Source organism: Brassica napus, unplaced genomic scaffold (assembly GCF_020379485.1).
Source record: "Brassica napus cultivar Da-Ae unplaced genomic scaffold, Da-Ae ScsIHWf_2123;HRSCAF=2775, whole genome shotgun sequence".
Classification (NCBI taxonomy): Eukaryota; Viridiplantae; Streptophyta; class Magnoliopsida; order Brassicales; family Brassicaceae; genus Brassica; species Brassica napus.
In genome coordinates, this window is record NW_026015535.1 from 27,543 (window position 1) to 45,000 (window position 17,458).

The 17,458-nt window shown below is 29.8% G+C and overlaps 2 protein-coding genes and 1 pseudogene across 2 annotated transcripts; all 3 read left to right on the top strand.

Annotated features, from left to right (window-relative positions):
• The first annotated feature begins 3,446 nt into the window (after positions 1–3,446).
• LOC125600115 (protein TIC 214-like) lies at positions 3,447–5,197 on the top strand. Its single transcript, XM_048773044.1, has one exon. The coding sequence runs from the start codon at positions 3,447–3,449 to the stop codon at positions 4,491–4,493; it is 1,047 nt and encodes a 348-aa protein (XP_048629001.1). The 3' UTR covers positions 4,494–5,197.
• Positions 5,198–5,535: 338 nt separating this feature from the next.
• On the top strand, positions 5,536–6,731 carry LOC125600112 (NAD(P)H-quinone oxidoreductase subunit H, chloroplastic). Its single transcript, XM_048773042.1, has one exon. It carries the CDS (start codon positions 5,536–5,538, stop codon positions 6,715–6,717), a length of 1,182 nt encoding a protein of 393 aa, XP_048628999.1. The 3' UTR covers positions 6,718–6,731.
• On the top strand, positions 6,719–13,056 carry LOC125600114 (annotated as a pseudogene).
• Positions 13,057–17,458: the final 4,402 nt, after the last annotated feature.

Genomic DNA, 17,458 nt, shown 5'->3' on the forward strand with positions numbered 1-17,458 from the left:
CCTACCCCCGGAGGGAAAGGTCCTTCCTTTTGGGCCGGTTTGGGCGAGGAGGGATTCGAACCCCACACCGTGGTTCGTAGCACGTGCTCTAATCCTCTGAGCTACAAGCCCCACCCCGTCTCCACTGGATCTGTTCCCAGGAGTACCGTAACTGGAACTCTCGGGAGACCGATACTCAAAAGATGCACTTGTTAGTACACCTGCAAATTCTGGTTGGAAGTTGTAAATGCCCCAGGACTATGGAATAAAGGTTATCCCGGGGTTGAACCGGGATTGACGGGATTTCAAATTCACAGAATAGAATGTTACATTTTTCATAGAATGCAATAGAAATTTTTCGGAAGAAAGGGAGGATCTGGACAAAATCGATGAAATGGAAGAAATCGGAGTGAATGGAAAAGACAAAATTAATAAGGATGATGAATTCCACGTTCGAACATACTATAACTATAAAACAGTTTCTGAAAATCGAGATGGAAATAAAGAAAATTCTAATTTAGAATTTTTCAAAATAAAAAAAAAAAAGAGATCGTTTTTTATGGTTTGAAAAACCTTTTGTAACTCTAGTTTTCGATTATAAAAGATGGAATAGACCAAATCGATATATAAAAAATGATAAAATTGAAAATACTGTAAGAAATGAAATGTCACAATATTTTTTTTATACATGCCAAAGTGATGGAAAAGAACGAATATCTTTTACATATCCCCCCAACCTTTCAACTTTTTTTGAAATGATACAAAAAAAGATCCCTTCATTTACAACAGAAAAAAAAACCTCGGATCAAGTTTATACTTGTTGGAGTTTGGTCAATGAAGAAAAAAAGGAAATTTAAAAAACGAATTTTTAAATAGAATTGAAGCTTTAGATAAAAAGGGTCTATTGAAAATATACTGGAAAAAACAACTCGATTTTGTCATAACGAAACTCAAAAAGAATTACCTAAAATTTATGATCCATTTTTACATGGGATTTCGCGCGGAAGAATCAAAAAATTATCTCCGTTCCAAATCATAACCAAAACCTATAAAAAAAAGAATATAAGAGGATCTTGGATAAACAAAATTCATGCTATACTTCTGAAGATTAATTCTCAAAAATTTGAGCAAACAATAGAAAAATTTAAAAGAAAGTCTTTATCAATAGAGAAAAAACTTTATTTTTTTTCCGAACCCCAAGAAGAAAAATTCAGTCAGAAGAAGAAATAAAATTTTGAAAATTTTATTTGATGTCGTTATAATTTATAATAATGATCAAACTCTTATAAAAAATTTTATTGATTTCCATGAAATCAATAAACAAGTTCCTCAATGGTCATACAAATTAACAAGTGAATTGGAAGAATTGGAAGCTGAAACTGAAGAAAATATACCAACCGAACCTGGAATTCGTTCAAGAAAAGCAAAACGTGTAGTGGTTTTTACTGATTTAAAAGAACCGCATAACGAGATTTATACTAATCTCAAAGATAATCAAAATTCTGATCAAACAGATGAAATGGCTTTGATCCGTTATTCACAACAATCTGATTTTCGTCGAGAGATAATTAAAGGATCCATGCGTTCCCAAAGGCGTAAAACTGTTATTTGGGAATTTTTGCAAGCAAAAGCACATTCGCCCCTTTTTTTTGATAGAATAGATAATTTTTTTTTTTTTCGTTTGATATATGGGGGCTAAAAAAAAAATTCTTAGAAATTTCATGTGGAAAAAAAAAATTTTTTTTGATAAAAACGAAGAAGAACAATCAAAAAAAGAAGAACAAAGACGTATAGAAATTGCGGAAACTTGGGATAGCTTCTTATTTGCTCAAATAATAAGAGGTTTTATTTTAGTAACTCAATCTATTCTTAGAAAATATATTATATTACCTTTATTGATAATAATTAAAAATAGCATCCGTATCGTATTATTTCAACTTCCCGAGTGGGAAGAGGATTTAAAGGAGTGGAAACGTGAAATGCATGTTAAATGTACTTATAATGGGGTTCAACTATCCGAAACAGAATTTCCACGAAACTGGTTAACGGATGGTATTCAGATAAAAATCCTATTTCCGTTTTATCTTAAACCTTGGCATAAATATAAATTTCAATCATCTCAGAAGGCTCGACTAAAAAAACAAAAGGAGAAAAAAATGATTTTCGTTTTTTAACAGTTTGGGGGCTGGAAACTGACCTACCTTTTGGTTCTACCAAACCAAAGCCTTCTTTTTTTAAACCTATTTTTAAAGAATTAAAAAAAGAATCAAAAAATCCAAAACGAAGTCTTTTCCGGTTTTAAGGATTTTCAAAGAAAGAGCAACAATTTTCCTAAAAGTCGAAAAAGAAATTAAAAAGAAATTAAACTATTATAAAACTTGCTTTTTCTAAAAGAAAAAAAAAAACCTTTCAAAACGAAATAGAATTCCATTAGTTGGCCCGAGAGAAATATATGAATTAAATGAAACTAAAAAAGATTCAATAATGAGTAATCAGATGATTCATGAACTATCTGTTCAAAAAAAATCGACGGAGTGGCCAAATTCTTCACTCAGCGAAAACAAAATAAAAAATGTGATTGATAAAATAAAGACAATCAGAAATCAAACGAAAAAATTTCAAAAGAAAAGAAAAACTAACTAATAGTTGTAACAAACTGTGTTATGATTCTAAAATAATTGAGTCATCAAAAAAAAGTTGGCAGACATTAAAAAAAAAAAAACTCGATTAATTCGTAAATCTTTTTTTTTTTTCAATTTTGCGTTGAACAACTGTCTATTTCTATTTTTCTAGGTATTATTAATATTCCAAGAATTACTACACAACTTTTTGTGATTCAACAAAAAAATTCTTGATGTATATATTTACAAGAATGAGGAAAATGGAGAAAAAAAAAAAAAAAAAATACCATTTATTTTATTTCGACTATAAAAAATTTCATATCAAAAAAAAATTTTTTTAGTTATGACTTATGCTCTTTATCACAAGCATATGTATTTTACAAATTATCACAAATTCAAGTTAGTAACTTTTCTAAATTAAAGTCTTTTTTTGAATATAACATATACATAACATCCTTTTTTGTTAAGAATCAAATAAAAGATTTTTTTAAAGAACAAGGAATCTTTCATTATGAATGGAAAGATAAAACCCTTTTAAATTCCGAAATAAATCAATGGAAAAACTGGTTACGAAGTCATTCTCAATATAATTTACCTCAGATTGCATGGGCTAGATTAGTAACCCAAAAATGGAAAAAAAAACTAAACCAAGACTCTCTAGTTCTAAATCCAAGTTTAAACAAAGTGGATTCATACGAAAAAAAAATTTTTGATAATTACAAAAAACAAAATTTTTGTGAGGCTAACTTATTTTTCAATCCAAAACATAAACAGAATTTCAAAAAGGATTCTATATATAATCTTTTTTGCTACAAATCTATTCATTCTACAGAAAAATTTTTTGATATGTCTACAGGCCTAGAAAATTTTTTAATCTCTTGTTTTCTAGAAAAATATAATATTCGCAGTATAGGGGAAATTTTGCATAGAAAATATTTGGATTGGAGAATTCTCAACTTTTGGTTTAGAAAAAAAGTAAATATTGAGCTTGATACTAGGAGTAAAAAAAAATATATTAAAACTAAAGTTAAGAATTATAAAAGAATTTATAAAATAACTAAGACGAGTCTTGCCAATCAAAAAATAAATTTTTTTGATTGGATGGGAATGAATGAAGAAATACTAAATCCTCGTATAACAAATTTTGACTTTTTTTTCTTTCCAGAATTTTTCTTATTTTCTAGTACATATAAAATGAAACCGTGGGTCATACCAATTAAATCACTTCTTTTCAATTTTAATGAAACAAAAAATGTGAATAAACAGATCACCCTAAAGAAAAAAGGTTTTATACCATCAAACGAAAAAAAATTCCTTCGGTTTTTTAATCTAAATAAAGAAGAAAACGAATCAGCAGGTCAAGAAGAGTTTGAATCAGATAAAGAAACAAAAATAAATACGGAATCAGCTCTATCAAAGCAAGAAAAAAATATTGAAGAAAATTATACAGAATCGAAGATAAAAAAACGTAAAAATAAAAAAAAACCAAAAAGCAATACCGAAGCGGAACTTGACTTATTTCTCAAAAGGTATTCGCGTTTTCAATTGCGATGGAATTGTTTTTTTAATCAAAAAATCCTCAATAATGTAAAAGCATACTGTCTCTTGGTTAGACTAAAAAATCCAACCGAGATAACGATATCTTGTATTGAAAGAGGAGAGATGAGCTTAGATATTCTAATGATTGAGAAGAATTTCACTTTTTCAAAATTAATGAAAAAAGGAATATTGATTGTTGAACCTGTTCGTTTGTCTGTAAAAAACGACGGCCAACTTATTATATATAGAACCATCGGGATTTCATTGGTTCATAAAAATAAACAAAAAATAAGTAAAAGATCAAAAAAAAAAGCTATATTTATAAAAAAAAAGTTTAAATTTCTTTGTCCCTGAAACTATTCTATCCCCTAAACGACGTAAAGAATTTCGAATTCTAATTTGTTTCAATTTAAAAAAAAAAATGCAAGGGATAGAAATTCAAAATTTGATACAAATATTCAAAACTTGACCACAGTTTTGAATAAAAAGAAAGATCTTGATAAGGATAAAAAAACCTAATTAAATTAAAATCCTTTCTTTGGCCCAATTTTCGATTAGAAGATTTAGCTTGTATGAATCGCTATTGGTTTAATACGACTAATGGAAATCATTTCAGTATGATAAGAATACACATGTATACGCGATTTCAAATGCATTAATGGTAGATCCTTTTTACTATATTTTGACTATATATATAGTATTAAGTTACGGTATATGAACAATATATAATATAAGTTACGGTATATGAAAACAATTGGATGCACAAATGTGAGGGATTTTTTTTAATTCAATCTTATACATGATGATTCATTGATTAATGACATAGATACCACTCAGAGCGAATTCATAAATAAATTTTTAAAATCCTCCTTTTTTAGATCGAAATTTAAACTTTTTTTTTATAAAATTAAGAATTAATAAGTTGATAATTAAATTCGGATCCTTGTACAAAAAAACTACCATTATTATTACTGATCAGTAAAATTCATATCTTTCAATTCATATTAAAAAGGGAAGGATTTCTTTTTATGATAAAAAATACATTCATTTCATTTCAAGAAAAAAAGAAGAAAGCAAGGGATCTGTTGAATTTCAAGTAGTCAGTTTCACTAATAAGATACGAAGACTTACTTCACATTTGGAATTGCACAGAAAAGATTATTTATCTCAGAGAGGTCTACGAAAAATTCTGGGAAAACGTCAACGACTGCTGGCTTATTTGTCAAAAAAAAATAGAGTACGTTATAAAGAATTAATTAATCAGTTGAATATTCGGGAATTAAAAACTCGTTAAATTCCAAAATTGTGAATTAGTTAATTTTTTAGATCTTGAATTTTTGAATAAACTTCTTTTTCAGCAATCTAATTCATACCAGAACGAATCAAGGAAAAACTTATGAAGAGACCAGTTACAGGAAAAGATCTTATGATAGTCAATATGGGACCTCACCACCCATCCATGCACGGTGTTCTTCGCTTAATTGTTACTCTAGACGGTGAGGATGTTGTTGATTGTGAACCCATATTGGGTTATTTACACAGAGGAATGGAAAAAATTGCAGAAAACCGAGCAATTATACAATATTTACCTTATGTAACGCGGTGGGATTATTTAGCTACTATGTTTACAGAAGCAATAACAGTAAACGGACCCGAACAATTAGGAAATATTCAAGTTCCTAAAAGAGCCAGCTATATCAGAGTAATTATGCTAGAATTGAGTCGTATAGCTTCTCATCTGTTATGGCTTGGCCCTTTTATGGCAGATATTGGGGCACAGACTCCCTTTTTCTATATTTTCAGAGAACGAGAATTTGTATATGATCTATTCGAAGCTGCCACCGGTATGAGAATGATGCATAATTTTTTTCGTATTGGAGGAATAGCGGCGGATTTACCTTATGGTTGGATAGATAAATGCTTGGATTTTTGTGATTATTTTTTAACAGAGGTTGTTGAATATCAAAAACTTATTACACGAAATCCTATTTTTTTAGAACGAGTTGAAGGCGTTGGGATTATTGGTGGGGAAGAAGCAATAAATTGGGGTTTATCCGGACCAATGTTACGCGCATCCGGAATACCATGGGATCTTCGTAAAGTTGATCGTTATGAGTCTTACGATGAATTTGAATGGGAAATTCAGTGGCAAAAACAAGGAGATTCATTAGCTCGTTATTTAGTACGACTTAGCGAAATGACAGAATCCATCAAAATTATTCAACAGGCTCTGGAAGGACTTCCGGGGGGTCCCTATGAAAATTTAGAAAGCAGAGGCTTTGATAAAAAAAGGAATCCAGAGTGGAATGATTTTGAATATCGATTCATTAGTAAAAAACCTTCCCCTACTTTTGAATTATCGAAACAAGAACTTTACGTAAGAGTTGAAGCTCCAAAAGGGGAATTGGGAATTTTTCTCATAGGAGATCAAAGTGGTTTTCCTTGGAGATGGAAAATCCGACCGCCGGGTTTTATTAATTTGCAAATTCTTCCTGAACTAGTTAAAAGAATGAAATTGGCTGATATTATGACGATACTCGGTAGCATAGATATAATTATGGGAGAAGTTGATCGTTAAAATGATAATTTATGCAACAGAAGTACAAACAATAAATTCTTTTCTTAGATTGGAATCTTTAAAAGAGGTCTATGGACTCATATGGATATTTGTCCCTATATTTTCTCTTGTATTGGGAATCATAACTGGTGTACTAGTAATTGTGTGGTTAGAAAGAGAAATATCTGCAGGGATACAACAACGTATTGGACCTGAATACGCCGGCCCGTTAGGAATTCTTCAAGCTTTAGCCGACGGGACAAAACTACTTTTCAAAGAAGATCTTCGTCCATCTAGAGGAAATACTCCTTTATTTAGTATTGGACCATCTATAGCAGTTATCTCTATTTTACTAAGTTATTCAGTAATTCCTTTTAGCAATCACCTTGTTTTAGCGGATCTCAATATCGGTATTTTTTTATGGATTGCCATCTCAAGTGTTGCTCCGATCGGACTTCTTATGTCAGGATATGGATCAAATAATAATATTCTTTTTTAGGTGGTCTGCGAGCTGCTGCTCAAGCGATTAGTTATGAAATACCATTAACTCTATGTGTTTTATCAATATCTCTACGTGCGATTCGTTGAAACAGAAAGGTTTATTCCGTTTCTTCTAGATAAAAAAAAATGAAAAAAAAAACGGAATATATATATTATCTTTCGGGTTTATCTTAATAAAAGGAATTTGAATTTGATAGTTATATATGAGTGAAAAAAAACTGCTCAGAAATTAGCAGTAAAAAGAAAAATTAAGTCTCATTTCCTATGTACAAAGGTTAAATGGAAATAAACGTAAGCGTAAGAATCGCTTTACCCCAAGGTTGGTTGATTAGTCAGCCGGGCTTGAAGCGGGTTAAAAAAAATATTAACCGTATGACGTTTTCACTATCAGTTATATAAATTACTATACATATACATATATTACAAAGTGATCGGCAATTAGGTAAAAACGCGTGGATGGTTAGAAACACCAAAATACACAAAGAATTTGTAATAGAGATTAACCAAATTGAAAAGGATATTTATGCATAACATAAGATAACAAAAAAAGAAGGTTAATTGGGGCTTGAAATTTGTAGAAATTATCAGGCAGTACTCCCCAAGATTCCGATTCAGAGTATGCTCCCATCCACCGATAAATGTAATGACTATCAGAAACGAAATAATCCTTTATTTTTTTTTAAGTCCACCTACTTTTTTTCTAAAAAAGAAAGAAAGAAGAATAGGAACGAAACAAGTATATTTTTTTTTATAGATTTCGAAAATAAAATAGAATTTCTATCATGAATAAGAAACTAATAGGATGTTTAATTCTTTTTCGTAATTGAAAAACACGACGGGCTGAAAAACCTAGGTTTAGTTTTACAAGGGGTGCTTTATTAAAGGATTAAGTTATTACTCAACAAATAGAAATTAAAATTTGTAAAGGATGAGATGAATTCCGAAGCGCGTTTTTTAGTTTTAGAATTTGAGCAGACAGAATTCCATTGGTATAATTCGGGACCCCAGATATATTTCTATTTAATCCATTTTAGAACACATCATATCCATCTAAATAATACTAATCTGGTCCTTATATTTATTTACGGCCCCCGAGGAGCCGTATGAGGCGAAAACCTCATGTACGGTTTTGTAATAGCGGTGAGAATAGTAATGTTATCACCGACTAGGATTATCTAACAGTTTAAGTACAGTTGATATAGTTGAGGCACAATCAAAATATGGTTTTTGGGGATGGAATTTGTGGCGTCAACCTATAGGTTTTATCATTTTTCTAATTTCTTCCCTAGCAGAATGCGAGAGGTTACCTTTTGATTTACCAGAAGCGGAAGAAGAATTAATAGCAGGTTATCAAACTGAATATTCCGGTATCAAATTTGGTTTATTTTATGTTGCTTCTTATCTAAATCTATTAATTTCCTCATTATTTGTAACAGTTCTATACTTAGGCGGTTGGAATATTTCTATTCCGTATATATCTATGCTGGAGCTATTTGAAAAGGATCAAATTTTTGGAACAACAATTGGTATCTTTATTACATTAGCTAAAACTTATTTGTTCTTGTTCATTTCTATCGCAACCAGATGGACTTTACCTAGGCTAAGAATGGATCAACTATTAAATCTTGGATGGAAATTTCTTTTACCGATTTCCCTTGGTAATCTATTATTAACAACTTCTTTCCAACTCTTTTCACTCTAAATTGAAAATCAATCCAAGATATTCATTACTTGTTTTAAACAAGAGAAAGAAACAAAGATCAAATTATTCATAGATAATTACAATATGCTTCCTATGATAACCGGGTTCATGAATTATGGTCAACAAACCCTACGAGCTGCAAGGTATATTGGTCAGGGTTTCATGATTACCTTATCCCACACAAATCGTTTACCTGTAACTATTCAATATCCCTATGAAAAATTAATAACATCAGAACGTTTCCGCGGTCGAATCCATTTCGAATTTGATAAATGCATTGCTTGTGAAGTATGTGTTCGAGTATGTCCTATAGATCTGCCGGTTGTTGATTGGAAATTGGAAACTAATATTCGAAAAAAACGATTGCTTAATTACAGTATTGATTTTGGAATTTGTATATTTTGTGGTAATTGTGTTGAGTATTGTCCAACAAATTGTTTGTCAATGACTGAAGAATATGAGTTTTCAACTTATGATCGTCACGAGTTGAATTATAATCAAATCGCTTTGGGGCGTTTACCAATGTCAGTAATTGACGATTATACTATTCGAACAATTTTGAATTCACCTCAAACAAAAAATGGGTAAACCCATTAATTTTATTAAAAAAGAATGCAAAACTGTTGAATTATATTATATAAAGAATTTAATTAAAAACTTGTATTTATAGAATAATATTAAGTATTAAGGCTCATCCTTTTAATATAATATTTTCGTAATTATTATCTTGCTTGAAATAGATAGGTTGAAAATATTAGAATAAAAAAGCGAAACTGTCTAATAATTGTATCTACATCAATTAATATTCATTAGATTCTAATTTCACTCTATTAGAAACATATTAAAAAAAAATTCCCCGGTTAAATTAATAAGGTCATGAAAAGGATTTCTATTTTTTCTTTTTTTAATAATATAATGGATTTGCCTGGAAAAATACATGATTTTCTTTTAGTTTTTCTGGGATCTGGTCTTCTAGTAGGAGGTCTGGGAGTGGTATTACTTCCTAACCCAATATTTTCAGCCTTTTCCTTAGGATTTGTTCTTGTTTGTATATCTTTATTGTATATTCTAGCAAATTCCCATTTTGTAGCTGCTGCACAACTCCTTATTTACGTGGGAGCCATAAATGTTTTAATCATATTTGCTGTGATGTTCATGAATGATTCCGAATATTCCATAGATTTCAATCTGTGGACTGTTGGGAATGGGATTACTTCAGTGGTTTGTACAACTATTCTTTTTTCATTAATTTCTACTATTCTCGATACGTCATGGTACGGGGTTATTGGACTACAAGATTAAACCAGATTTTAGAACAAGATTTAATAAGTAATAGTCAACAAATAGGAATTCATTTATCAACAGATTTTTTTCTTCCATTTGAACTCATTTCAATAATTCTTTTAGTTGCTTTGATAGGTGCAATTTCTGTGGCTCGTCAATAAAAAAGGTTCCAATTAGTAAAGACCAAAGAAAACTTTGTGTTTGTGTATGTTATGATATTTTTTTCCGTTCATTCAATTTGATTGAATACTATTTCATTTTTTAAATATAAATTTTTATATTTTATATATATTTGAAATTTTTTCCCTAATATAGTTTTTATTCGTACTTTGTTGTTATATCTAGTTGATTGAATCCGGTGAATTGTTTTTATTATTCATATTGATAATGAATCAAAATTGATAAGGAGTTGCTCAATGATACTCGAACATGTACTTGTTTTGAGTGCCTATTTATTTTTGATTGGTCTTTATGGATTGATCACGAGTCGAAATATGGTTAGGGCTCTTATGTGCCTTGAACTTATACTCAATGCAGTTAATATGAATCTCGTAACATTTGCTGATTTTTTTGATAATTCCCAACTAAAAGGGGATATTTTCTGCATTTTTGTTATAGCAATTGCAGCCGCTGAAGCAGCTATTGGATTAGCTATAGTCTCGTCAATTTATCGTAACAGAAAATCAACTCGCATCAACCAATCGACCTTATTAAATAAGTAGCATAAATCAAAAAATTATAGGTTTAAATTTGCATATATGATAGGTTATGACTTACTAGATTAAATTTGTGAAAATTTAAGAAATCAAAGTATTTTAGCCCCATTTTTTACCAATTGAGCCAGAATTCATTAAAAAATTCTATTAAAAGAAATCATTGCTTCATCTAGTATTTTAATTTAATATATCATTTAGTTATAAGTTTACTAGATTGAAAATTTATGACATTAAAAAAACTATAGATCCTATGTCACATTCAGTAAAAATTTATGATACCTGTATAGGATGTACTCAGTGTGTCCGAGCATGTCCTACAGACGTATTAGAAATGATACCTTGGGATGGATGTAAAGCTAAGCAAATAGCTTCTGCCCCAAGAACCGAGGATTGTGTTGGTTGTAAGAGATGTGAATCTGCCTGTCCAACGGATTTTTTGAGCGTTCGAGTTTATTTATGGCATGAAACAACTCGAAGCATGGGTCTAGCTTATTAATACGTTACCGAAAACCTGATTTGAATAAATTTGGAATACATTTTATTTTTTTTATTGACAAGTACTCGTACTCAAAAAAGTTCAATTATATTTTTTTATTTATATATTTTTTGAGTACGCGTTCTTTGGACCTGGTGTATCTTGTCTTTACCACGAATGATTTTCCTTGGTTAACAATAATTGTTGTTTTTCCAATATCTGCCGGTTCATTAATGTTATTTCTCCCGCATAGGGGAAATAAAGTTAATAAGTGGTATACTATATGCATTTGTATCTTAGAACTTCTTCTAACGACTTACGCTTTTTGTTATAATTTTAAACTGGACGATCCATTAATTCAACTGTCCGAAGATTATAAATGGATCAATCTTTTTGATTTTTATTGGAGACTGGGAATAGATGGACTTTCTATAGGAACGATTTTACTGACCGGATTTATTACTACTTTAGCTACTTTAGCGGCTTTTCCAGTTACTCGGGATTCCCGATTATTCTATTTCCTGATGTTAGCAATGTACAGCGGCCAAATAGGATCGTTTTCTTCTCGGGATATTTTACTTTTTTTCATCATGTGGGAATTAGAATTAATTCCCGTTTATCTCCTTTTATCCATGTGGGGTGGAAAGAAACGTTTGTATTCAGCTACAAAATTTATTTTATACACTGCAGGAAGTTCTATTTTTTTATTAATAGGAGTTTTAGGTATAAGTTTATATGGTTCGAACGAACCAACATTAAATTTAGAACTATTAGGGAATCAAGCCTATCCGGTCACACTCGAAATACTCTTTTATATTGGATTTCTTATTGCTTTTGCCGTCAAATCACCGATTATACCTTTACATACTTGGTTACCTGACACCCACGGCGAGGCACATTACAGTACCTGTATGCTTCTCGCTGGAATCTTATTAAAAATGGGAGCATATGGATTGGTTCGAATCAATATGGAATTATTACCTCACGCTCATTCTATGTTTTCTCCTTGGTTGATGGTAGTCGGTACAATCCAAATAATTTATGCAGCTTCAACATCTCCCGGTCAACGTAATTTAAAAAAGAGAATAGCCTATTCTTCTGTATCTCATATGGGTTTTATAATTATAGGTATTGGTTCTATAACGGATCCTGGGCTTAATGGAGCTATTTTACAAATAATCTCTCATGGATTTATTGGCGCTGCACTTTTTTTCTTGGCAGGAACTAGTTATGATAGAATCCGGCTTGTTTATCTTGATGAAATGGGTGGAATGGCTATCTCCATTCCAAAGATATTTACAATGTTCACTATCTTATCGATGGCTTCCCTTGCATTACCGGGCATGAGTGGTTTTGTTGCCGAATTAATCGTTTTTTTTGGAATAATTACCAGCCAAAAATATTTCTTAATTTCAAAAATTTTAATTATTTTTGTAATGGCAATTGGAATGATATTAACTCCTATATATTTATTATCTATGTCACGTCAAATGTTCTATGGATACAAGTTAATTAATGCCAAAAACTTTTCTTTTTTTGATTCTGGACCCCGAGAGTTATTTCTTTCAATCTCTATTCTTCTACCCATAATTGGTATTGGGATTTATCCTGATTTTGTGCTCTCATTAGCAAGTGACAAGGTCGAATCCATTTTATCTAATTATTTTTATGGATAGTTTTCAGGAAATAAAAAAAAACATTAAATTGAATTATAATAAGAAGTCTTTGCTTTTTGTATTGTGAGAACCTTTTGAATCATTGTACTACTTGATTCAAAAGGTTCTTGATGATTTACTACTAAAACTAAATTAGATTTCTTAACTTAGATGAAGTTATATATAGATGCTATTTTTTTTATTTGGATTCTTTTCTTTTTTTGTTAATGTTTTAGTTAATTCGATGTAAATGAACCATAACTATGTAAACCTATTCCTAAAAGATTGACGCCAAAATAGCATATCCAAATTAAAAGAAAACCTAGCGAAGCCACAATTGCAGAATTTATACCTCGAGCATTCCTATTTGTTTTAATATGTAAATAAATTGCGAAGATGGTCCAAGTAATAAATGCCCAGGTTTCTTTCGGATCCCAATTCCAATATGAACCCCATGTTTCATTAGCCCATACAGCTCCTGAAAGAATGCCGACGGTTAAAAAGATAAATCCGAGACTAATAATACGAAAACTCCAATAATCTAATTGTTCAATCAATTGATACCTATAATAATTTCTAGAAAAACTAAAATTAATATTTTGTTGTAGTAAAATAGAATTTCTTTCATTTATGTAGTAAAGTACATCAAAAGAAAATAATTCATTTAATAACATTTTATTTTTCATATTCTTTTTCCAAAAAGTAGATCCGACCTTGCGAAATGTAATGACTAGAAGAGCTATTGATAATAATGATCCGCATAACAGAGCGCCATAGCCTAATATCATCATACTTACGTGCATCATTAACCACTGGGACTGGAGAGCTGGTACTAATATTGCAGACTGAGGCATGTTGTTTAAAAGACCTGAAGTAGCAAAACCCTGAATAAAAATAGCACTTGGCGCAGTTATTGCGTTTAAGTGATTTTTTTTTTTTTTATTAAAATAGGAAACTATATGAATAATTGCAAAAGCCCATGAAAGAAAAATTAATGATTCATATAAATTGCTTAATGGAAAATGTCCTGAATAAATCCAACGCGTAAATAATAATCCTGTTATACCAAAAAACGTAATTACGATTCCTTTATCTGATGAATCAAAAAATCCTATGATTTCATCTAAATTAACTAATAAAGTTAAAAATAAATTAGTAGTACAATTGAAACGACCGAAAAAGATATATGAGTTAATATATGCTCTAAAATTGAAAAAATCATAAAAAATTTGTTAAAAATTAATAAATTAATACTAGGTTTTACCCGATTTTAGAAAACAAGTCGGGTATTAATTTGATTATAAAACTTATAATATCTCTTTTATAAGATCTTATGCCGCTACTCGGACTCGAACCGAGATGCTCTAGCACTGCTTCCTAAGAGCAGCGTGTCTACCAATTTCACCATAGCGGCAACTTGTTCAAAATAATACTAACAAGTTTTTACTCAATCGTCGAGATTCAAATTTTAAATAAAGAAGCTAATTTAATGGAATTTAAAATTGATTTTATTACTAAAAAAATGCTTTTTCTAAAAATTAAAACTTCTCCAAAATCCTTAGAAATTTTAACTAAAATTTGCCTAAGTTGCTCAAGAAAAATGAAAAACAACAATTGTCAAAATATCTATTTTCATGCATCTTTTTATATTGTACAAACATAATATTTTTTGATCGCTTAAAAAAATATCATATATTATTACTTATTAGTATCTAATATTCACTTAATCGTGGATAGATACTTTTATAACTTTGATTCCAAGTAAAGAATATAAGAATTAAGAGAAATAATAATTCCTAAAGGTATAAAGTGAAAAATTTTTGACTTAAATTAATTTAAAGAACCTGTTGATTTCGCTAAAAGATCTTGTATTTCCTAGTTAAGAGGAAATACAAGATCTTTATTTATTTTTTTATTGATGGGGAAAGTAATAACCCCCCTTTTTTTTACAAAATCAATAGGAATCTTTCGTATATTTCGTATATATATATTTATCTTTTTTTTTTTTTTTTTTGGTTCCTATAGATTTTTTTAATTTATATGTATTCTAAAAAATTGGTTTTTACGTTAGGCTAATTCTAATGATTCTAGTGTTTTTTATTTATTTTGTTGTACAAAAAACTTTTTGAATTACCTGTAGAAAGCGATTTCCCTAAGGAAAAAGCTTTCAACGATGTCCAATATCCCTTCCTTTTCCAAATTTTTTTACGAATACGCTTTTTCGAGATAGAAGTACGTTTTTTTGGAACTGCCATTCAAAAATGAAAAAAGTTTTTCAGTGGTATAATTGGATGTCAAAGACATTTATTATTCTATTCTTTCGTACTCCATATTGAGTAATTTTTTTCTTTCAAATTTTATTATATATTATTTTTCAAACAAAACAGACATTCAAAAGTTTAAAACCCAACTATTTTTTCCCTTTTTCTTGAAAAATTTTTTGTATTTAACGTTTTAAATCCGTATAAGAGTGCTCATTTAATTAATCTATACTGATAGATTTAGATTATATTAGAAAAAATTTTATTAAATTTCTTCACTTCATATGTAAAAAAAATATCGATTATAATAATATTTCTTGAAAAAAAAAGCTCACTTAGTGTACTGGAAGACAATCACTAAATTCCATAATTCAATAATAATTCTAAATAATCAAACCCAAATAACTTTTTTTTATACTTAATATTAAGTATTTTTTTGTCGTGTAAATCTTTGTTCTATTCTTAATATATGTATATAAATTATTGTAATACGGAATTATAATTCACTTTTTCTGTATCTGCATAAAATCAAAATTTTTTTTAGTAGTAAAAAAAAAAAAGACAAATCGTTTTTTTTACAGTAACTTAGTAATATTAGTTAATAACTTCTAATTTTTTGATTTGAATATATTTCTTTTCAAAGGTTTATGAAGGATTATACTAATTCGAAAAAATTTCTATTTAAGTTTGAAAAAATGCGCTTTTTTATTATCCCCTTTGAAAAAATATATATATATACAAACCAGTGAATAAGAAATAATAAATTTAAGAATAAAATAAAAAGGGTTTTTTATTTTATGGAACATACATATCAATATTCATGGATCATCCCTTTCATTCCACTTCCAGTACCTATTTTACTCGGAGCTGGACTTCTACTTTTTCCGACAGCAACAAAAAACCTTCGACGTATGTGGACGTTTCTGAGTATTTTTTTGTTAAGTATAGTTATGATCTTTTCGCTCTATCTATCTATTCAACAAATTTTTCTAAGTTGCATTCATCAAAATGTATGGTCTTGGACCATAAATAATGAATTTTCTTTTGAGTTCGGTTACTTTATTGATCCACTTACTTCTATTATGTCAATATTAATTACAACTGTTGGAATTTTGGTTCTGATTTATAGTGATAATTATATGTCTCATGATCAAGGATATCTGAGGTTTTTTGCTTATATGGGTTTTTTTAATACTTCAATGTTAGGATTAGTTACTAGTTCTAATTTGATCCAAGTTTATTTTTTTTGGGAATTAGTTGGAATGTGTTCGTATTTATTAATAGGTTTTTGGTTCACACGACCTATTGCAGCGAATGCCTGTCAAAAAGCTTTTGTAACCAATCGTGTAGGGGATTTTGGTTTATTATTAGGAATTTTAGGTCTTTATTGGATAACTGGCAGTTTCGAATTTCAAGATTTGTTCGAAATATTCAATAATTTAATATTAAATAATAGAATAAATCTCTTATTCCTTACTTTGTGTGCATTTCTATTATTTGTGGGTCCTATTGCTAAATCTGCACAATTTCCTCTTCATGTATGGTTGCCGGATGCCATGGAGGGCCCTACTCCTATTTCGGCTCTTATACATGCTGCTACTATGGTAGCAGCGGGAATTTTTCTTGTAGCTCGTCTTCTTCCTCTTTTTATAGTTATCCCTTCTATAATGTATATAATATCTTTGATAGGTATAATAACAGTACTCTTAGGAGCCACTTTAGCTCTTGCTCAAAAAGATATTAAGAGAGGTTTAGCCTATTCTACAATGTCTCAACTGGGTTATATGATGTTAGCTCTAGGTATGGGGTCTTATAGATCCGCTTTATTTCATTTGATTACTCATGCTTATTCGAAAGCTTTGTTGTTTTTAGGATCTGGATCCATTATTCATTCAATGGAAGCTATAGTTGGCTATTCTCCTGATAAAAGTCAGAATATGATTCTTATGGGTGGTTTGACAAAACATGTGCCGATTACAAAAACTGCCTTTTTAGTAGGAACACTCTCACTTTGTGGTATTCCCCCCCTTGCTTGTTTTTGGTCTAAAGATGAAATTCTTAATGATAGTTTGTTATTTTCGCCAATTTTTGCAATAATAGCTTGTTCAACAGCGGGATTAACCGCATTTTATATGTTTCGGATTTATTTACTTACTTTTGAAGGCCAT